The sequence below is a fragment of the Bos mutus genome, chromosome 10 (genome assembly GCF_027580195.1).
Source record: "Bos mutus isolate GX-2022 chromosome 10, NWIPB_WYAK_1.1, whole genome shotgun sequence".
Lineage (NCBI taxonomy): Eukaryota > Metazoa > Chordata > Mammalia > Artiodactyla > Bovidae > Bos > Bos mutus.
In genome coordinates, this window is record NC_091626.1 from 11064985 (window position 1) to 11088544 (window position 23560).

The 23560-nt window shown below is 35.3% G+C and overlaps 2 protein-coding genes across 2 annotated transcripts in view; one reads left to right on the forward strand and one right to left on the reverse strand.

Moving 5' to 3' along the window:
* ERO1A (endoplasmic reticulum oxidoreductase 1 alpha) overlaps positions 1-8896 on the forward strand; it is a 53317-nt gene extending 44421 nt beyond the window's left edge. Inside the window, 3 exon segments of the mRNA XM_070377277.1 lie at positions 4073-4159; positions 4243-4376; positions 5588-8896. Coding sequence (XP_070233378.1) covers positions 4073-4159; positions 4243-4376; positions 5588-5648 — 282 coding nt within the window. The 3' untranslated portion in view covers positions 5649-8896.
* A 180-nt stretch (positions 8897-9076) lies between these two features.
* The window catches only part of GPR137C (G protein-coupled receptor 137C), a 65522-nt gene continuing 51038 nt past the window's right edge, over positions 9077-23560 (reverse strand). The window contains exons 4-7 of the mRNA XM_005899958.3: positions 16088-16237; positions 14242-14367; positions 13954-14072; positions 9077-13049 (exon numbers count right to left, since the gene is read on the reverse strand). Coding sequence (XP_005900020.2) covers positions 12872-13049; positions 13954-14072; positions 14242-14367; positions 16088-16237 — 573 coding nt within the window. The 3' untranslated portion in view covers positions 9077-12871. The remainder of the gene's footprint in view (positions 13050-13953; positions 14073-14241; positions 14368-16087; positions 16238-23560) is intronic.

A 23560-nucleotide genomic window follows, 5' to 3' on the forward strand; every position in this document is an offset into this window, starting at 1 on the left:
CTCTTTACAGAAGGGTTTCATTTCACACTGATTCTCGTGTAGTAAATAGAGCTTACGAATGAAAGGAAAGGGATCTAGGGCTGGAGAAGCAGAAACTGTCTTCTGCTGGAGAGAATTCTGAAAATAGTTTTGGCTAAATTATACGATGCTCTTTAGGGGGAGCGGGCGTAGTGTTGCTTTGTCATTCATATCATTCCCTGGGAACTAAAGGCATCTAGGCCTTCTTAGGTGGCTCAGTGGTAAAGAATCTGCCTGACAATTCAGGAGACACGGGTTTGATTCCTGGGTTGGGAAGATCCCCTAGAGAAGGAAATGGCAACCCACTCCAGTATTCTTGCCTGGAAAATTCCATGGACAGAGGAGCCTGGTGGGCTACAGTCCATGGGGTCACGACGAGTCGGACACAGTGAGTGACTGCACACACAAAGGCATTCAGGTCCGTCAGCATGCAGTCCTGGAAAGAACAGAAGACCTGAGATCGCACAGGATGGGTTCTGGTCTTTGTCTTGCCTCTTAATGGAGGTATGACTCCAGGCAAGACCATCTTTGTGCCTGTTTGCCTCAAAATACAACAAATAAGAAATTTCATTGAAAAGATTTATTAAATGCTCATTGTGTGTAGAGTGTGATTTTTGTCATTAAAGGGAGAGATGGCTTCCATCCTCAAGGGATTTCTAAGTCTTCTTGAAGACCTTGTGGCTCAGCTGGTAAAAAATCTGCCTGCAATGTGGGAGACCTGGGTTTGATCCCTGGCTTGGGAAGATCCCTTGGAGAAGGGAAAGGCTACCCACTCTAGTCTTCTGGCCTGGAGAATTCCATGGACTATACAGTCCATGGGGTTGCAAAAGGTTGGACATGACTGAGTGACTTTCACTTTCACTTTGAAGACTTAAGTAAAATTATATTATTGTTCTCAATTATAAAGGTATAGGTAAGTAAAGCAGGTGGTCCTCAGTAGAAGTGGGCTTGATCTGGTGTCATCAGAATATTTATGACAGTCTACCTTCGTTTCTAATTTTTTGTTTCTTTCGATATTGAAAGAACCTTATTTTTTATAGCTTGCAAACAAAATACTTTTTGCATTCTTGTTTTTTTTGCTGTTAGATAATAGTTATTTTTGACTGCCTATCTACCTCCTACTTAAAGCATTCTTGCTAGAAATACATACCTCAGTGCTTATATAACCTCCCAAACAGCTTCCAGGAACTTAGAAGTGAGGGGGAAGATGCTGTAATGACTTTTTTTCCCCTACTATTTTTGCTATCTGTCTTATTTTTAGTACACTTGCTGGTTTATGGAGAGAATGTTTTGACATCTACTTGTTTTATATTGTGCAGATTAGAAATACTTCTCACATTGTTTTATCGAAACTCCGAAATACTCAGCTTTGATATCCTATGAAATTTAACACATAATTTTTCTGAGTCCTTTTACAAGAGAAGAATAAAACACCAAGGAAACTTGTTGATATTGGTATTAACTTTTTTTTGAAATTGTAGTTTATAGTGAACATCACGGATTTGAACAGTCATAAGCTTATTTTAATATCTCTTGTCTCCTTTACACTCTATCAGTGTATGGTTATAAGTAGAGGACTTGTATGAAAGAGAAGTGTTCAGTGTTCACTTCAACACAGAATAGGATCTCACTTGAAGGCTTATAAAACATCTGAGAATTGGGTGAGAATTGTGTTTTAGCCAATTGGTTTCACTGAATATAGATCACAGTGTTTAACCACAGAATGTTTGATCATTCTCCTCACTGACTGTAATTTTTAGTATTGATCTTAAAACTATGTGTATTAACAAGGAGAATTTGTAAGTGACTTAGGGTCTGTTTATTTTAAGGATAATACATTTTTCTAATCTGAGTTAATTTTAGAATATACTCAGGTTATTGGACATGGATTGTTATTTGTGGAAGTCATAAGGATTTTCTCTTTGTTCTGGTCTAGTAAATTTCTAGCTTATTAATTTGGGTCTTTTATATTACATTCATTTAAGCATTTGTGCTTGGTTTTAATTTTACAATGTTACTTTGACTCTTGTTAAGCAACCACGTTTATTCTTCATATATGTCATACAAAGACTCAAGAGCTGCCACATTCAAGTATTTGAATTAGTGAACATAGATTCAGATACTGAGTTTAGACACTGTACAAAAGCATGCCCATTGTTTAGAGGCTTCCAAGCTTTAAAAGTGTAAGCCTAAGTCAAGAGCTTTCACGCCTTTCCACATGATAATAGTGTTTTATTAGTGAAAATATAACTGCCAAAATCCACCGTGCATTTATTGACACTTGTAAAGTAAAAGCTGTGTTTTATTGACCATAATATTTATATCCATTTTATAGTGTGTACATGTGAGCTATTTGTTCTGTCTATATACAAATACTTGTCTACTCAGGGATTTTATAGACTTTTATACCAACTATTAATCCTCCAGAGGTCAGCACCTCATAGGATGGGAACATCAACTTCAGAGTAATTTTAGTGCTCTGTTTCTGTTTTTCTTGTTAAAAGTGTGAGTTTTCTTTAATTTGAAGTTGAAATACAAGTTTAAAGGAAACTTCAAATCACCAAAAATCTACTTAGAGTAATATTGCTGGGTAAATATTTTTTAAAAGTTGAAAATTAGAATTACTTCTTACTTATTCTAAAGGGTATAGAAATACACGATATAGAATATTGCTAACATATGGTAACGTTTAATATTAATAATTTGGGCTTTGTATTAAATTAATAAGATATAAGACCTGGGACCTTATTATAAATCCTTTACATGGTACAGCTGTTGACTGTTTCAGTCTCAGGCTGAATGATGCATCTGGGGAAAGATGTCTCCAGAGTGAACTGAGGTCTGCTTTGCATAGTAGGTTCCAGTCTTTGCTGATTTATTCCCACTTTTAGATCTTTGCTTATGTTCTCTTCTGATTGAGCTCAGTGTGTGGTTTAGCACAATAAAAACAAGCAAACAAAATTATTACCAAATTATAGGCCATTTGATATAATGAATGTTTCATCTGAAATGTATGTCAGATTTCCTGCTTCAAGTACTGTAAGCCTGGGATTCCACTATAAATTCAGGACAGGGGAGTCATTGGAGAATTAATTAATAATTTCCACTGGTGTGAAAGAAGGATATGTTCTTGGCTTCCTGTCTTTCTTCCTTACCCCTTAAAGACATATACTGTTTTTGGATGAGTTTAATGAGTTTCTCTCTGAAACTTGGTGGAGGGTACGTGGATTTCACTCTGTTCTGTAGATTTCTGTATGATAATAAAGTATGAATGATAATAATAAATGGTAAAAGATCTGGTTGTTTTTCCTTATACCAGAGAGAAGGGCTTTCATTTAACTATTATGAAACCAAAGGTTTTTACTTGTTGCTCCTTCCATTATTTATTCCTTTCTCCCTTCCTTTTTTTCTTTTTTGGTAAATGATGTCATACAACCTCTGCCCCCTCTCCTGATACTGACATGTGGTTAATAATCACATACAATAGAACATCTCAACTCATTTACTTTGTTTATATTTACAGATAGTCTAGTTTTGGAGGCAGGCAGTCCTGGGGTTTAGATTTGCTATTTACTAGATATGGGAATTTGGGCAAGTTACCTAGCTTCTCTGGACCTTATGTTTTTAATTCATTAGCTGTAGATTGTAATAATACCTTGGGCTTCCCTGGTGGCTTAGCTGGTAAAGAATCTGCCTGCAACGCGGGAGACCTGGGTTCGATCCCTGGGTTGGAAGGATCCCCTGGAAAAGGGAAAGGCTACCCATTCCAGTATTCTGGCCTGGAGAATTCCATGCACTGTATAGTCAATGGCGTTGCAAAGAGTCGGACACGACTGAGTGACTTTCACTTTTGCATTTGTGGTGAAGGTGAAATACAATTGTATGTGTAAAGATTCTGGTGTGTAGGAGGTGTTCCGTGTACACTGACTTCAGTTTCTTCCCTTCTTTGGTGCTCTCCAGTGCTTTGCATACAGTGAGGCACATAGAAGGCACTCAGAGATACTTAGTATTTGACCATATACTACATCTTAATAAAATTTTAAATTATTTTTAGGAGGATTTTCGACTGCATTTTAGAAATATTTCAAGAATCATGGATTGTGTTGGTTGTTTGAAATGTCGACTGTGGGGAAAGCTTCAGGTAAGCATATCAAGCTCAATCCTGTTTTCTTTCTCTGCACAAGGAATTTTCTGATTTTTCTTTTTTTCTTATTTCTATTATAGACTCAGGGTTTGGGCACTGCTCTGAAGATCTTGTTTTCTGAGAAATTGATTGCAAATATGCCAGAAAGTGGACCCAGTTATGAATTCCATCTAACCAGACAAGAAATAGTATCATTATTTAATGCATTTGGAAGGTTAGTTTGCACCAAAATTTTTTTTGCTAGCCAAGTAAGCCTAATGCAACACATATACTCTCAGATAAAACTGGGTAAGAAATATCCTGTTTAGTGAAATTATCTCACTACAGAATTCTGTGATCTTATGAAATACTTTAACTTTGTAGATACATGCAATCATTAGATGATATTCTTTATTGTCACCTCTTGACTCTTGTAATCATTATTAATTCACTGAGTGCTTGAATATTCATCTTACAGAATTTGTAAACTTTTTCTAATCTATGTGCTATCCAAATGTTTTTTTGAAGGTCCTAGAAAAAATCATGTTGTGTAATGTAGGTATACATATAAAATTTGTGAATTTGCCATTGTGTAAAAATGCTAATCATGCTTTTAAAAATAATTTTCATCAAAATGATCAGAAAATAAGCTTAAAATTAGGAACTTACATTTTAAAATTTAAGTACAGATGCATTTCCTCCTGGCCTATCATATCTAAAGAATGCAGAGATTTATAAAAAAAAAAACCTAACACTTTCTAAGGACTATATTTCACTTAAAAAATTGATTTAATAATTGACCTTCAAAATTATTCTTTAGTACACAGAAGCTTGACAGTTATATTTGAGTATTTTGCTACTTTTTTCATGGTGGAGAACAGAGCTAAAGTATACTTAAAATAACAAACTTTTTATAAGTTTGTGAAAACAATTTGGTCACACGTTTACTGTTCTCACTCTTTGTAGTCCAAAAGCTTTGATTCTTTGTATATTTAATAAATATGGTAAATTGATTAGTTTAAGTGTTCATATACTTATGCATACTTAGAATACATATTTTAATGCTATGTACTTTATAAAGTATATACCTATACTTTATATCTAGGTATAAAGTATATACTTATATACTTTAAATAATAAGCATGTGAATATACTTATGAATACTTAAAAATACAATACTTAAGCACTTTATAATTTTGTACTTTGAAACTTTAATACTTAGTTGTGACTAATTAAAAATAACTGATTTCTGGGGAATGTTATCTTAGTTTTAATATGTCAAATTAAGAACACAAGTGCATCAAAACAGATTAAATGTTTTATGCACCTTTATGTTTGCTGAAATAAATTAACATTTTTTTTCTGTGTTCTGAAAATGCAATGTGAATAACTTGTAGAGAAAAGTTATCTAAAATAGTTTCTGAGTGAAATTTATTTTGTTTACAGAATTTCAACAAGTGTGAAAGAATTAGAAAACTTCAGGAACTTGTTACAAAATATTCATTAAAGAAAGCAAGCTGAAAAGTGCCTGTTTCTGGACAGTGGAGGCCAAAGAATGGAATTTCATTCAAAGGCATAAATAGCAATGACAGTCTTAAGTCAAATGTTTTATATAAAGCTGCTTTTGTAAAAGGGAATTATGTTGTTTTAAATAACAATTTTTTAAATTGTGTTAAATCTATGTGTAATATTATTGTGAGTAAAACTTTGATAATGTGGTATACCTTTAATGTTTAATATTAAGTAAAATCATCAGGATTATCAAATTCACATATGGTAAATCTAAGTAAATGATGTTTTAAGTCTCTCAAACTAGAATTTTGTGTAAGAAGACATAATATAAATTAAACTATGGCCAATGTGAAAAGTGTTTATAAGAGAATGTTATGACCCATTATTAATAGCCTAAATGTTCAACATTTAGGGTGAACAGATTTAGTAAATAAAAATACAGAAGTGAAGTGAAGTGAAGTCACTCGGTCATGTCCGACTCTTTGCGACCCCATGGACTGTAGCCTACTATGCTCCTCCGTCCATGACATTTTCCAGGCAAGAGTACTGGAGTGGGTTGCCATTTCCTTCTCCAGAGGATCTCCCTGACCCAGGGATCGAACCCAGATCTCCCGCACTGTAGGCAAACGCTTTACCGTCTGAGCCACCAGGGAAGTCAAAAAAAAAAAATTACAGAATGCCTAGTTAAATTTGAATTTCAGATATACAACAGTTTTTTTATATAAGTATGTTGCATGTAATATGGGACAAACATATACCAAAAAATTATTCCTCCTTTCAAATTCATATTTACCTGGGAGTCCTGTGTTTTATTTGGCAACCCTACAATACATTGGTATGAAACAAATCACTTTTAGAATTATTTTGCTATTTTGATTGGCTTATTTTGGTGTGTAGAAAGATACAATGATAATTCAAGGGTGTAAGGGATTTCTAAACAGTGTGAAAAGTTGAATAGATTTATATATTTATTCTCATAGTACTTTCCCTGATTCTGAATAAAAATTTCGGGAAACTTTTTATTTTTATATAATTTCAAATTTATAGAAATGTTTCCAGGATAGTATCAATACAAAGAACTCTTTTACCAGATTCCTTAATTGTTCATATTTGCTTTCTTGCTCATGCTATCTCTGTATATATACACACATATACTATTTTTTTCTCTTGAAGAGTCAGTTATAGGCATCATGTCCTTTGAACCATGTGTAATATGAATAATGTTTCAATGATTTTTTTTTTCAGGAAAAATATCTGCAACTATATACTACTATAAGCCTTAGAATAAGGAATCATTTTGAGTTCCAATCTAAAATTCTTTTTTGAATTTTGTTACCCTTTTTATGCTGTATAGTTATAGGCATAAAATTTTGGGGTTTTGCACGTGATATTTCTTTCTTCCTTCTCCCCATAACTAAACTGTAATTTTTAGAAGTCTTCATTAAGGGAAGATCTTCAGTGATAAAAATATTTGAAGGGGTTTAGGAATTTATAGCACATGGTAATTGTAGGAAAAAAGGAAGTATATACCTCAAAGTTATGGGTTCTTTCTGTATGTCTTAGCAGGTATATCAGGTTGAGATGTAACATTATTCATAAAGCAGGGTTTATTTACATAATGGCTTAGAAATGCTACTTAACACTACTGTATACTTTTTCTTCTTTATGTCCCTACGGCCTGATACAGTGTCAAGCACATAGTAGGTGTCCAATAAATATTTTTTGAGTGAATGTATGAAAATGTATTCAATATATTTAAATTAATTATCACAGAACTAAGTTTAATAATATATGTCCTATTTCCTTTCCCCCCTAATTTGAATAGGGCAGGAAAAGAAAGATATTAACCTACTATGAAGTCAGTATTCTTAGAGACTCAAAAGACTATGAAATGAGCACCAAATATAGAAGTGTAAGGACATTTGTGGTACTCTGAAAATTTGGTAGAGGGGTTTAAATTTATTTTAAAATTATTTTGCCTGTGTGACTCTCTCTCATCTTATGCCCCTACTCTCTCTCTTTTTTTAACAGCCAAACTTTTGGAAAGAATATTCCTGTCTTCACTTTGTCCCCCTCCACTTGCTCCCTTAACTGAAATTTGGCTTTTTTCCTTAGTAGCTAACAATCTTGTCTTTTGAAGTCTAAATCCCAATTTTAAATCTATGGTTTGGTTCACAAGCCGTTTCTTACTTTTTTTCTGCATTTGACACTGTTGACAGCTCCTTCTTTAAAAATCTGTTTTCCACTAGGTTTCTTGTATTTCCCTCACTTCTGAGTGCCTCTTTTCATGTATTCTTTAAGTTATTCCTTAGGCTTTTATTCCTGCTGTCTTCAGCACTACCACTTCTCACTCTTGAGTCCTTCCAATTCAGTGATCTCTTAAATCCGTACCTTTAGCCCAAATTTCTCAGACCATCTTCATTCTACGCATCTTCACTTGGTTGTCCCACAGACAGCTGTGTGTATCTTAAAAAGTTATTCTGCCCCAAACCTATTCTTATGCCTATGCTCCTTCCTTTGGTTAATTTTAGAACCATCACCATCTACATCATCTCTAGGCTAACCCTTCCACTCCCCTGTCCAGCCAGTGTCTAATCTCTATGGATTTTATTTCCATATCTCTGATATATCACTGTCTTTCCATTTTCATTGCTCTTCCCTAAAGTACAAACCTTTTTCCTTGTACCCAACCTGTCTCCTCTCTTTTGCTTCACAGTGTTACCAAAGTGGGCTTTCTAGAAGCACTCTCACAATGTTACTCCCTGCTTAACACACAGTGAATTCATGAACCTTTAGGAGGAAACCAGACCTCTTTCCTTGGTGAACAAAGTACTCTGATAGGGGTCTTTCTGTTTCCCCCAACCTCATGTTCTGCTAAAACAGACTTAGAATTCTTCAGATGCAGCATCGTCAGGCCTCCACACCTTGGTGCCTGCTGTTCTCTATCAAGTGCCCTAGCCATCCTTCCCCACCTGGGAAATTTCTATGTATCCTTGCAGGCCCAGCATAGCGATCGCTTCTGTGAATTCGCCCTTGCTCCATCCAAGGAGGATCATCTAAGTTCTTCTTTTGTGTCACCACTGTAATTACAACCTACCTCTACTGCGTCACTTATTGTACTGTATTGTTTTTGTTTTTAAAGTTTCCTTTACTAGAATGTGAGCTCCTTAAGAGCAGGAAAAGAAACTTTATCCATGTTTGCATCTCCACGGCATAGTTTTTGGCATATGAACACTTAATAAATGTTTGTTGAATAAACTGCTTTTAAAATGACAACTTTATTATTGCTAGTGATCATACCTTCACTCCAAATATTCTTCACAGTAAGTCAATAGGCGCCCAAGGATTTCTGGACTTTAGGTGATCAATATAGCTTCTGAAATTATATTAGAAATTTGGTGTGGTTTTGGCAAGTTATGAAAGGGGCCTATTATGGAAAAAATGGTAAGAACTCTTTTTTCAGGGGAAAGCGTTACTGAAGAATTTCTTGAATAATCAAAGAAAAGCTGCCCAGGATTATGAGCTAGATAAATTTCTACCTGTTTAAGAATCTAAGGGGAAGGAGAGAGGTGTTGTAAGTTCTTTCACACAAGGATTTTTCTTAGCTTAATGTTTCAATAAACATGTACTATCTAATATGGTCTTCCCAGGTGGTGCTAGTGGTAAAGAACCCACCTGCCAATGCAGGTAGATGTAAGAGACGCAGGTTCAATCCCTGGCTCAGGAAGATCCCCTAGAGGAGGGCACAGCAACCTACTCCAGTATTCTTGCCTGGAGAACCCCATGGACAGAGGAGACTGGCAGGCTGTAGTCCACAGGGTTGCAGAGTCAGACATAACTGAAGCAACTTAGCACTTACGCACGTACTATCTAATAACATTGGTATTTTAAAGTATGGCATTTCATATCAAATTAGTGTGTAATACTAATTAGTGTACAGCTAATGTCGTACATGGTTATCTCAGTGTTCAGTACGTACAGTTATCCATATGTACAATAATAGTTCGACTTTAGATTTTTCAACTTGACAACAGTGCAAAAGCAATACACATTTGATAGAAACTGTACTTCCACTTTTGAATTTTGGTTTCTCCCCCCAGGCTAGTGATATGCGGTACGGACCTCTCATGATTTGGGGCAGTGGCAGCACCACAGCACCCGCTCAGCCACGCAGTCACAAGGGAACACAACCCATACCCAACCATTCTGTACCGAACACAACCATTTCGTTTCTCACTTTCAGTACAGTGTTCAATAAACTCTACATGATATTCAACACTGTTACAAAACAGGTTTCGTGTTAGATGGTTGTGCCCAACTGCAGTTTAATATAAGTGTTTTGAGCATGTTTAGGGAAGGCTAGTCTAAGCTGTAATGTTCTAGGCCAGCTGTATTCAATGCATTTTCACTTAGGACAAGCCAAGGAATATCTGTAATGACAAGCTCACTTAAAGTAAACTGTCATTTGTAACTCTACGTATTTTTCTCTTTCCTATGGTAGGCTTCTTATCCTTACATGACAGAATCTCAACGGGTGTAGTCTGTTAAAAGAGATTAAGAAAACCCAACCTCCAAATAAAAGCACAAACACTTTTATTTTTAACAGTAGTGTTTTGTTACAATTTAGTGAAACAAATAAATACATTCATTGGCCACAGCTATACTTTTATAACCAGTTTGACACTGATTTTATAGCTGAGAAACACTTAAACAATAAAAAAGGCAGCTATGCTTAAAAAAAGCCACTTTAGCTATAAATTACATCTTTCATAAAACTACTACCAGCTATAATGAGTGGCAAGAGTTTCAAAATTAATGACCGTCCAAATGAAACAATAAAAACAAGTACTGCTAATCACTGTAGAATTACACACTTAAGCAATGAAATTCTCTTTTCTAGTTAGTGAACCAAAAAGAAGGTTTGAAATTGTCATCATGTGCTTCAGTGCAGGATGAACAGGGGATCGACAGCCCTTTGATTTGATAAACAACTCCTTCTTTCAAGACCAGACTTAAAGTGCTCCTAGTGCTTTGAAATTTTTAAGCAAAAACTGGGCCAGAAGCTTATCTTTCTTTGTCTTTGGTGATTTATTGTGGGAGATGTCTTTAAGGAGACAAATGCAAGAATTCAGGTTCCCTGGTCAGGGATAAGAAATTTACAAATCTCAGATTTGGAAGAATCAACTAATGCAACTGAAAAAACCACGTTATTTTATCTGAAATATTTTTAAAAGAGTAATCCTCACTTATCTGGTCAAATAGGAGCATTATGTAGGGAAGTCTGGGGAAGCTTTCCTAGAAAAAATGTATCACTTTGAACCCCAAGGATTAACAAAGGCAACACATCTTCTTAGATAGCTCTAGATAATTAAATACCTAACATTATTAAGACAATAAATAGTCGGCATTCTGAAAAGAAACCCAGTAACTGAAGTTGCAGTAAAAATACACTCAGGTAAGTGCATGGTATGTTGTCCTGTTACGATCTATAAATTCTATACTATAAATTTTATAAATCCAAAGTGACATGTATAAGTTTATGATTTGGACTAAGTTCAGAATTTTTTTTGTACTATAAAAAGATTAAATTTCTTTGTCTGTGTACCAGCTTCCCAAGAGATCAAAAGCATTAAAAATTTCATTTTTTTCTTGGGGTTTCACTTACTGTTATACTTCTGTGAAGTTACTGAATCAATCAAAAAGTTGAAAGATGTTTTATGTAAGAGCAGAAAAAGAACTTTCTAATCAAAGTAAAGACAGAAAAAGACAGTTGTATTAGTTCCAGTTCTGAAGAAATAGATTAGCAAATAACCGTATTTAGTCATCTTTAAGCATGTTGTGACAACTTCCCAATGTTGCCTGTTACCTTGGGCTCTTGAGGTATTTAGCATCTACTTTTTTCCATATAGACACTAGTAGAAAGTGCATTTTAAAATTCTCTATCACTTTAGCCTACCATATATATATATATATATATATATATTTTTTTTTTTTTTTAGATCTAAGATAGGACGTTCAAGACAGTTTTAATGTAATTCTAAAAGTACTCCAATATTGTTAACCACTGGTTTTTATACTTACCTAGTTAGTACCTTCACATAAGTTGTTCATTTAGTCTAGTGCTGGGATTAATTTGAATTAATTTGGCTTTGCCCATATGCAAGATATAAAAATGAAAACTAAAGGAAAAATTATATGTATTACAAAGTATTGCACTTGAGCTCACTGCAATAACATATCATGATTTAATTTACCTGAGGTTAATCCTGATTCATAGGAATAATGGGTAAGATTTGCTATATTTTATTTCAGCTAATTGAATGCCTTTGAAAATGTATTCATGTTTTAACTTAGAATTGTATATTTTCTGAATAATTCTTAAATGCATCTGTAAACTTTAGTCCTAAGAAGTTTCTATCAATATCTCCCTACACAAAAATTGCTGTTGTTTTCTTGAAGAATCATGCTTAAACTACTGTATTGTCTTAACCATACAGAATAATCACTTGACCAATTCTACTCAAAGTAGCCACATAATTTTGATTAGTATACTTTGCTCTTGAAGAAATGACTGTGACTTTCCAAAGAACACTGCTGGTCCTCACTGTAAAGGATTACTAGTATCATTTCTTTAAAATGATTGAATAATTTCAGTTAGTACTGTACAATCATGCTTAAAAGAACTATCTTCAATGATTACCTATTTTCAATAGATCTTTCAAAAGAATGATACGTTTTTATGCCTTCATTCTGTGCACTGTTCACACTATAAACTTTATTGGGTAAGAATTCCACATGGAGTACACTGCTGAATATACAGGCTTTGATTTTTGTAAGGAATCTGCCTCCTGATTTGATGTACAACATAACATCCCAGTGTGAACACTGGGTATGACTTTGGGGACTGCAGTGTACTCTTTCAGAACAAAGATAAAAGTGCAAATATGCGTTCGATATTCCAAAGTCAGGATGTACGGAGGCCATCGAGTCCCTTAAGATCTAATCCTTCTTTTCTCTGGCTCCAAATTTTCCATTGTACTTCATTTTACCAGGACGAGGTCAAAAGTAACAGCTGTGTCCTCCACTGGACTCAGCCACATTTCCAGGCTTTGTTTTCAGTTGTAACGGATAATGGAATGTTTATGCAGATGGAATTTAAACACACTGAATATACACATTCATGAAAAATGATTGAAGAATCACAACTTGATGATGCCATCAGTTTTGTGGTGTTACGTATAAGCTATGGTGACTGTTCATATCTAAGTTACTACAAGTAAAGAGCAAAGGAGCAGTGTCCGTCAGAGGTCCATTCAGGTGGGGAGAGACTGTGTAACTGCTGCTGCCACAACCAGTCATGGTGCCGTACCAGCCCAAACCTTGTGAATTTGATAAACTGCAAAAAAGGGGCAAAAAAGGACTGTGATCAGGATATAATAACTCATGCTGGCACTTCTAGTTTTGAATGAATTATGTTCTTCACCAAATAATGGCTTTCTACAAAATTCAATAACTTATATCTAATATCCTTGATTCTATATCACATATTAGAAAAGAATGAATAAATACCATTCAACATTAGTAGAACTTGATTATCAGATAATAATAATAGTAACATAGTGCTTATTATGTGCTGGGCTTTATTCTAGGACATACATATGTATGTTTACACACACATGCACTCAGCCTTCACAACAATCCTATCAGATAGGTTCTATTATTATCCCTATTTTACAGATGAAAAACAGACAAAAAATTGAGGTTAAGTAACTTGTCCAGATGAAGTGAGGGTTATAGAAAATGCTGCATTAAATTCAAAGCATTATTTAGTGTGCATTAAGGCTTCCTCGGCACTGATACCAAAGCTAATGGGATGGACTTGTAATGATTTTGGAACAAGGAGGGCACTGAAGATTTCTTATAGCAGCTAAGCTTCCCAAGAGTTTTATTTAGAGTTTCTCTGTGCAATTTGAACAGCATAGTAGATATGGAAACATATATAATAGTATTTCTTCTCTGCTCACCAACCCCCATCAGCTTTGAACTAACAAGGGATCCTGAAATGAAAGGGTGCCATTTTACCCCCAAAGGCATTTCTCAAATAAAGGTAATATGTGGACTTAGAAGCAGATGATAATTCTTTATAGTACAGGTCTCATCATGGGTTTAACATCTACTGTTCTACGTGCCAATGTTAAATGATCTTATTTATTGACATATATCAGCAAATCACCCTTTTCATATTTGGGTTAAAGCTTTTTTAAAAAAAATCTATGTTGGTACCAATTCAGTGCAACTACCTTCCTTCTCTTGAACTTCCCAGTCTTGGCAAGTCATCATCACTATCATATCGCCTCGGATTGTCGAAGAAGTATGCTCTGGAACTGTAACTGTGACTGTTTATCATGCCAGCAGGTGCCTGTGAACAATGTAGTAGATAGAATATGAAGATTTACTTTTCAACTAAGAAAGGAGGCTGAGATCTATAATCCTTTTTAGTCTTTGCCAAAAATAGAAAATCAATATAAATGTTCTATTATTTTTAAAAATAAGGAGAACAGGCATTAGGTAATGTTATGATATCATACCAAATTCTGGTTTAATCTCTGTGCCCGGAAAAACAGTACCACTGACCATGCTGGCACATGTTCCCACAGAAAGAGGACCATTCCAAATACAATATACTCTTCTCCACTTATGTCTTTTACATGAGCCTGTGAATAGAATATGGTCGAGCAGTTTTAAAATCAGTCTTACATGTAAGGAATCACCCTCCACAAACAACTTGCTCCAGGTAGGGTAACTTAAAAGATCAACTTACAAGCACATAGAACTCTAAATTAATTTTCCATATTTTATGGCTTCTCATGTAATGATATTTATCCTTTAAAGATCATAAAATGCTTTGATGTTAAGTAGAATAAAGAGGTATTAACTTTTTCAACACATCAATTTATGAAAATATTTTTAACACATGGGTAGTGGTGTGGGTGGTTTAGGTCCTGTAGTCTGAGGAGGGTTATAAATGAGACTACAGGTTCCAGCTGCTCCAAAGGCAAAATAATCGCACTTACCCTGAGTTACACCTGTAGAGAAATGTAACATGCAAGTCACTCAGCTCTGTTGCTATTTAAAAACATGCTTTTGGGCTTAAATTCCATGTTGAATTTGTTTCTATTCTAATAAATGTGGGGAAAGAGAAATGGGAAAAGGAGTGAAGGGAATCTGCCACACGGAACCAAATGTGAAAATTCCTTCTTTGAAAGATAATTAAAATCCTGATAAAACAGCATTCCAGGATGCTTAAATTCAGTACGAAGCTAAATTAATATAAATAAAGACATGACATGCACCTAGGTCAGGCTACTTCTAGCAGAAGGATGGAAAATGCTGGGAGGTCAGATATGCACAGCAAGCGTGCCAGGAGTCACTACAGAAAACACCTAGACACCCAAGGAACTATGAATGCGCTCCCATTTTCAAGACTGATAATGCCAAATTTTCATAAAAGTATACATCTAAAACTAAACCAAATATTTAGGTTATATATAGTTCTTGGGTAAGAGAGAATTAATTTCATCCTAGCAAATTAAAGACATAACCATATTTACTAGCTAATGACAGAATATCAACTTATAAAGAGATACTTAAACACTATCCTTTACAAATTAGTAAAGCAGAGACACTACTTTGCCAACAAAGGTCCGTCTAGTCAAGGCTATGGTCTTTCCAGTGGTCATGTATGGATGTGAGAGTTGGACTGTGAAGAAGGCTAAGCACCGAAGAATTGATGCTTTTGAACTGTGGTGCTGGAGAAGACTCTTGAGAGTCCCTTGGCCTGCAAGGAGATCCAACCAGTCCATTCTGAAGGAGATCAGCCCTGGGATTTCTTTGGAGGGAATGATGCTGAAGCTGAAACTCCAGTACTTTGGCCACCTCATGCGAAGAGTTGACTCACTGGAAAAGACTCTGATGCTGGGAGGGATTGGGGGCAGGAGGAGAAGGGGACAACAGAGGATGAGATGGCTGGATGGCATCACCGACTCGATGGACATGAGTCTGAGTGAACTCCGGGAGTTTGTGATGGACAGGGAGGCCTGGCGTGCTGTGATTCATGGGGTCACAAAGAGTCGGACACGACTGAGCGACTGAACTGAACTGAAAATAGATTTATGACCAATAGATTTAATACACTGTTAATATTATTCACAAAAAGAAAATAAAATACTATTTTGGGAGAAGTTCTCTCTGAAGAATGATTTCAACTGCTACATATGAATGAGAATTTTTAAACATAGAACTTTGAAGTATGATTACTGATAGTGGCTAGAGATTCCATAAAAGTGTTTGTAAGTCAAACACTCAAAACATTCTCCTAGTCAGGCTAACTTCATTATCATACACTTAGATTTGCAATACATGTTAGGTTCTTACCTTATCTGAAAGATTATCCCAGCCATAATTAAATGGACTTTCTAATGTATCCTGAGATATGGTGATCACCACCAAATTATAACATGCTCTTGAAGAGTACAGAAGAATGACCACAGAGCCTACGACAACAGTCTGGCATAGAGACATACCCTAAAAGAAATAAAAGTCATCATCACAACAGTCTGCACATTTATCATGATATACATTGTCCATGTACAATATAGTCACCTCTTGCAATGCACCCCTAGAAAACACTGAGTGAGTGCCAGTTGAAATCAACTCTTGATTATCATGCTTTACAATTCCTATTTTTAGAACCACTTGTGTTTCAACTACCCTGTTAATACATATAAGTTCTTTGTCAACTTTCCCAGCAGCAGCTGGAGGAAGATTTTGTTCGGCCAAGGTTACCTTACTCCTTTAAGTAATATATGAATAAACAAGTTGGCAAATGATTGATGTTAATCAGAGAGGTAGTTTAGGCACAATGAGAAAAGAATGGGAGATAGAAACATTAGTCCATTTGATACATTTAATTTCCAATAAGAAGCAAAATTAGAATAGAAACACAATTCCTGTACTATTTGCTTTGTTCTATTAGAGTTGATGTTAATCCTCTGTTGATATTGTTATGTTGATGACAAAATGATGCAGGCACCCAAATGCACTTTCAAATCCAAAATATTTTAATACTAAAGCTTTCACCATTTCCTGAAATATAGAAAGAAAGCCTTACATAACAGTGGTTATAACAGTGGTTGTCAGCTGGAGTGTGTATATTGGAGAAGGGTGTGGTATCCACTTTTGCAGAGATTCTTAACCTGAAATATTTGAATACAGTTGGTTTCCTTTGTAATCCTATTTATCTTAAAGACATTATTCTGAAAAGTGACACAATTGCCAAACATATATTGTGAAAAACACCTAATATGGTGTTTTGGAAGTTTGTGTTTTAGTGTCACAATGATTAAGCGGAAATGATGGCGTTCACCACACAAGGGCCAGGGCTGCTGGATGATTGACAATTTACAGGAGAGTTCTCCACGTAAGAGAATTATCTGACCTTCATAATGTCCCCATGTCCTCTTGGACATTTATGAAGATGAAAAACTTATCCATAATGATCTGAGCCAGAACCTAAATCTGTTTGAAATATAAACAGAGTTTGTGCTTACACAGTTTTAAACAGATGCCAACACATCCAGAAACACACATAACATGTAAATCGAGGGAAATTTGTCCTTTGTTTTTTGTTCAGACCTTTATCAACAACAGTCAAATATTTCAGAAAGGTATGAAAGTGACAGCAATACTGCTTGTGGTGTACAGTGCAAAAGCAACACACCTGGAACAGTCTGCATTTATAGTCTCATCCACAGTTTCTATGTGTAGATACAAGCATCCGACCACTGTAGCATACCCTCAAATCTACACATTCAAATATTTATTAATTACTTTCCTTTTATTTTCTCATTATATTACAATTAGGGCAATTGCACTGAATTTTTGAAGTTATGTGTGTATGTATGTTAAACAATCTATTAATTTCAGCATAGAAATAGGTGATTAAAATTTATGAGAAGGTTTCAATGGGTTTGATAGGATTGAAAAATATTATTATAACTGACATCCTCGTAAGAACAACACATTTTTAGAGGTGAATGAGAAGAAAGCAAACTTAAAGATGAAATATATCTTGAAAGATTTTGGGATAGCAACAGCATATCTTCTCTGATCTAACTCACTATTACAGCAAAAAGTATGTGTGAAAATAAAATCCTAGCAAGATTAAAGTTTTTAATCAAGACTAAGCTTTTCTACAATGTGCATTTTTACTGTGCATATTTATTATGAATCAAAAAATGTTGCTAATAAAAAGCTAATCTAAAAGCAATCCAATTTCCATTTTAAAAGTACTATATTATTACAGAAAAGTAACAAGTTAGAATGCTATAAGCATTATCATCCTTTAATATAACCATAAGTAAATTTATAGTCACTGCTTTAAGAAATACTATGACTGCTAAAAGTAATAACATCTTATAATACGGAGTTTCTCTACTTACACTTGTAAATATTATAAAAAACTGCAAAGAAGTGTGAGCAAAGAATAGTATCAGAGCAATTAACAAAGCAAAATTGCAGCCAAATTACATACTTATAATAGAGAAAGAAGTCCACCAATTTAGAAAACAAATTAAGATTTTTCCCACAAAATATAGGGTCATAAAACAAAAGATATCAGCCACATGGAAAGTTACAGAAAATTTTTCTAAATCGAATAGTCATGACAAACAATTCCACTCAGGAGCAATCCTCAAAGAATGATTCTCCCTTCCTCTACCTCAGACATTTACATACCACTGTTTTAGGAATTCCACACTTGACAAGTAAAGAAGAGTTAGATCTCACTCCGGTATGCTTACCATTAACTAGAGTTCAGTATTTGTTTATAGGTACTTTTAGGACACAGATATGTCGATACCTCAGCTTACCATTCATTGGTTTTGACAACTGGTGTATACAAATAAAAAACATTACCATCACTCTCAAATGTTCTCTGACATCCGTTCCCCACCAGCCAACCCCTCAGACACAAATATTCCCCTGCTTCTGTTTTCACTACAACTTAGTTTGGCGTAGTCTAGAACTTCACATAAATGGAATTATAGAATATGAACTCTTACGTAGGTATCACGCACTCAGCGTAACGTTTTGAGGTTCATCCATGCTGTTGGATGTACCAGGAGTTAGGTCTTTGCGCTGCTGAGGTGGACAATTACGGTGACCAACTCCTGGTTTGCTCAAAAGTTTCCTAGTTAAAAAAACATTCCTAGTTTTAGCACTGAAAGTCACGTATTCCAGAAATCCTTTGAGTCCCTGGCAAACCAGGACAGTTAACCCCACTAATTCCACTGTATAATTAATTACATGAATTTGTTTATACGAGAATTTGTTTATTCACTTTTTCTGTTGATGGACTGTTTCTGTGAATGTTCTTACTCAAATCTTTTTGTGGACATATTCTTTCGCTTTTCTTGGGTAAATACCTCAGGATGGAATTGCTGGGTCACGTGATAGGTTTAAGTTCAGCTGTATAAGAAACTGCCAGATCTTTCTCCAAAATGGATGTACAATTTTATATTTCCAACAAAACATGAGAGTTCCAGTTGTTCCAATTCCTAGATAACATTTGGAGTTGTCAATCTCTTTAATTTTAACCATGCTGTGGATATTTTGGTTTTAATTTGCATTTCCTCAGATGACTAACGATACTGTGTTTATTGGCCATTTGTACATCTTTTGTGAAAAGTCTGTTTATATCTTTGACCATTTTTAAATTGGGCTGTCTTCTTAAAAATTATTGAGTTGTAGACAGTCCCTGCATATACTGGAAATGATTCCTTGTCAGATGTATGCATTGCAAATATTTTCTTAAAGTCTGTGGTTTGCCTTAGCATATTCTTAGTCTTGCCTTTTGATGGGAAAATTTAATTTTGATTAAGTCTAATTTATTATTATTCTTTTGTGATTACTTTCAATGACCTGCTTAAGAGATCTTCTAAAGGAAATTAGTCCTGAATATTCATTGGAAGGACTGATGCTGAAGTTGAAACTCCAATACTTTGGCCACCTGATGCGAAAACTGACTTATTGGAAAAGACCTTGATGCTGGGAAAGAGTGAAGGCAGGAGGAGAAGGGGATGATAGGGGATGAGATGGTTGGATGGTATCACTGACTCAATGGACGTGAGTTTGAGCAAGCTCCAGGAGTTGGGTATGGACAGGATAGCCCAGAGTGCTGCAGTCCACGAGGTCACAGACAGTCAGACATGACTGAGTGACTGAACTGAACTGAAGAGATCTTTGCCTGTATCCAAATTGCAAAGATAATCTCTTATGTTTAGTTTTAAAAGCTTTAGACTTTTTGAATTATATTCAAATTTGTGACCCATTTTGAATTTTTGTGTGTATATGAGATGCAGCTAGAGGTTCATTTTATTTCATGTGGATATCCAGTTGTTCCAGCACCATTAGCTTTCCCTTTGAATTGTTTTAGCACCTTTGTCAAAAATCAAGATTGTTTCCAGGCTCTCTATTATGTTTGTCTTTGTTTTAATTACTATGGTTTTACACTAAGTTTCCGGAGAAGGCAATGGCACCCCACTCCAGTACTCTTGCCTGGAAAATCCCATGGACGGAGGAGCCTGGTGGGCTGCCGTCTATGGGGTCGCACAGAGTCGGACACGACTGAAGCGACTTAGCAGCTGCAGCAGCAGCAGCGGCACACTAAGTTTCAAAGTCATGTGGTCTAACTCTTCTTTTTCAGAATTACCTTCTGCATTGTTCGCTACAATAACCGTTAGCCACATGTATTTACATAATCACATTTAAACACGTTAAATGAAAAGATCAGTTCCTTTGTAGCACTAGCCCTCTTTCAAGTGCTCAATAGTTACATATTGGCTAGTACAGATACAGAATATTTTCATCATCACAGAAAGTTCTATTGGAAAGCACTACTTTTTTAAGTATTTTAGGTCCTTTGTATATCCATATAAATTTTAGAATAAATTTGTCAATTTCTGTTTTTTAAAGCCTCAAGGTACAATTATAATTGGGATTGCATTTTATTGATCTTTTGTGTGGAAAACTGTCATCTTAAAAATACTGTATCTTCTAATCCATAAATAATGGTCTTCAATGATTTAGATCTTTAATTTCTCTCAGCAATATGTAGTAGTTTTCAGTATAGAGGTACTGCTTATTTTTTGCAAAATTGATTCCTAAGTATTTTGGGTTTTTTATGCTATAGAATTGCTTTTTGAATTTAATTTTCAAACTGATTATACCTTGTATATGTATGAAAATCATGTAATTTTGCATTTTGACTTTGTATCCTGAGTACTTGCTATATTCATGATTCCTCGGGATGCTCTACTTAAACAACCATGTTATCTGCAATTAGAAACAGTTTTCTTTTCTTTTTTTTGATGGGCTAGGTGGTTTTTAAAAAATATTAACTTATTTTAATTGGAGTATAATTAGTTTACAATATTGTGATGGTTTTTGCCATACATCAACATGAATTGGCCACAGGTATACATGTGTCCCCCCATCCTGAATCCCCTTCCTGCCTCCCTCCCCACCCTATCCCTCTGGGTTGTCCTATTATACAGAGTGAATTAAGTCAGAAAGAGAAAGTCAAATACTGCATATTAATGCATGCATATATATGGAATTTAGAAAGATGGTACCGAAGATCCTATATGCAGGGCAGCAAAGGAGTCACAGATGGAAAAAACAGTTTTACTTCTTAATTTCTAATTTTATACCTTCTGTTTTTGTTTTATTGGACTATTGAATAGAAATGGTGAGAACGGACTTCCTTGCTTTGTTCCCAACCTTAAGGGTAAAACATCCAATACTTTCAGTGTGACACAGATTGCAGGGTTTTTAGAGATGTCTTTTATCAGATTGAGGAATATTCCTTCTGTTCCCTATTAGCTTAACGTTTCATTGCGGTTATTTTTAAATCATGAAGGGTGCTGAATTTTGTCAGATGTTTTTGCTACATCTATTCAAATGATTATTTATCTTTTCTCCTTTGTTCTCTCAATGTAGTGAATTACATTGACTGACTGATTTTCAAATGTTAAACCAATGTTGCTAGATTCTGTATCTCTAAGTACAAGAGATTATGTGTGTGTGCTCAATCACTTCAGTCATGTCCAACTCTGTGTGACCCTATAGATTGCAGCCTTCCAGGCTCCTCTATCCATGGGGTTATCCTGGCATGAATATTACAGTGGGTTGCCATGCCCTCTTCCAGGGGATCTTCCTAACCCAGGGATTGAACCTACATCTCCTGAAGCTCATGAATTGGGACTGAGCATAGGGCGCTAAAAGCTCCAACTATGATTGTGGGGATTTTTATCCCTTTGTTTCTTACTACCTGGTAAGTTCCTCCTCTTTATTCCTACTATTTGGCTTCATATACACATCTATTATTTTTATGTGTTTGATGAACACCTCTTTATATTTCATAATATTCTTTGCTTAACTTTTATATCTGGTAATACCCTTTGTCTTAACAGTTCTTTTGCTTAATATTAAAGTGCTTTCCTCAGAGAAGGCAATGGCACCCCACTCCAGTACTCTTGCCTGGAAAATCCCATGGATGGAGGAGCCTGGTAGGCTGCGGTCCATGGGGTCGCTAAGAGTCGGACATGACTGAGTGAGTTCACTTTCACTTTTCACTTTCATGCATTGGAGAAGGAAATGGCAACCCACTCCAGTGGTCTTGCCTGGAGAATCCCAGGGACGGGGGCGCCTGGTGGGCTGCCGTCTATGGGGTCACACGGAGTTGGACACAACTGAAGCGACTTAGCAGCAGCAGCAGCAAAGTGCCTTCTTACACTTATTGAATGAATAGTATATTAGCTTCCTTGTTCAACTTATATCTATTTAAAGTGCCTTCTGGAAGTCAGAGTATAGATGGGTCTTGTTTTTTTTTTTTTTAATTCATTTTGACAGTCTCTACCTTTTAACAGGAGTGTTTAGTCCATTAACATTTAATATAATTAGTGATATGTTTAAATTTAGGTCTTACATTTTACTATTTGCATATTTATTTGTTGTTCCTCTATCCATTATTTTCTGCATCTTTTGGTTAATTGAATATCTTTTAGAACTCCATTTTAATTTATCTACTGAACTTTTAACTATACTTTTATATTCCTTGTTGTTTTCTTTTTGCCTTAAGTGGTTGCTCTAGGGTAGCAGTCCTTAAAGTGTGGTCCTGGGATCTTAAAAATCAAAATCAAGATGATTAAAAACAAGAGTACTAAGATGTTATTTGCCTAATATATTTTCATTCTCTTTTGTAGATACAGCAGAGTTTTCTAGAGGCTTTATGATATGTGATGGTATCAACACTCTGTATGCATGTGTGTTCTTGTGTTTTCTATTAACAGATTCCTGATATAATAGACTTAGGGTATAAATACATTCATTTTCAGAGATTAAGTCAGCTTGTTCTCTGTATCTTTATTGGGTTCTTGTTAATTTTCTTTAGTTATACCTGATATAGCAGCTAAAACCTCATTATTATCAAATTATTAGGTTTATTTTCTTTTTTGGCAATGCCCATAACATGGCATGTGGGTTCCTAGTTCCCAACCAGGGATCAAACCCATACCCCTGCAGTGGAAGCACGGAGTTTTAACCACCAGACCATCAGGGAAATCCCCAAACAAGTAGTTATTCTGAAATCCTAGAAGAAAAGAAGGGAAAAGGGGATTTCCATGGTAATCCAGTGGTTAGGACTTGATGTTTTCACTGCTGTGGCCTGGGTTCAATCTCAGGTAGGGGAACTAAGATCCAGCAAGCCACAGCGTATAGCCAAAAGAAAAAAAAATGAAATCCTAAATTTTTCCTTGTATCTACATGGCAGCACAACAAGAATAGGTA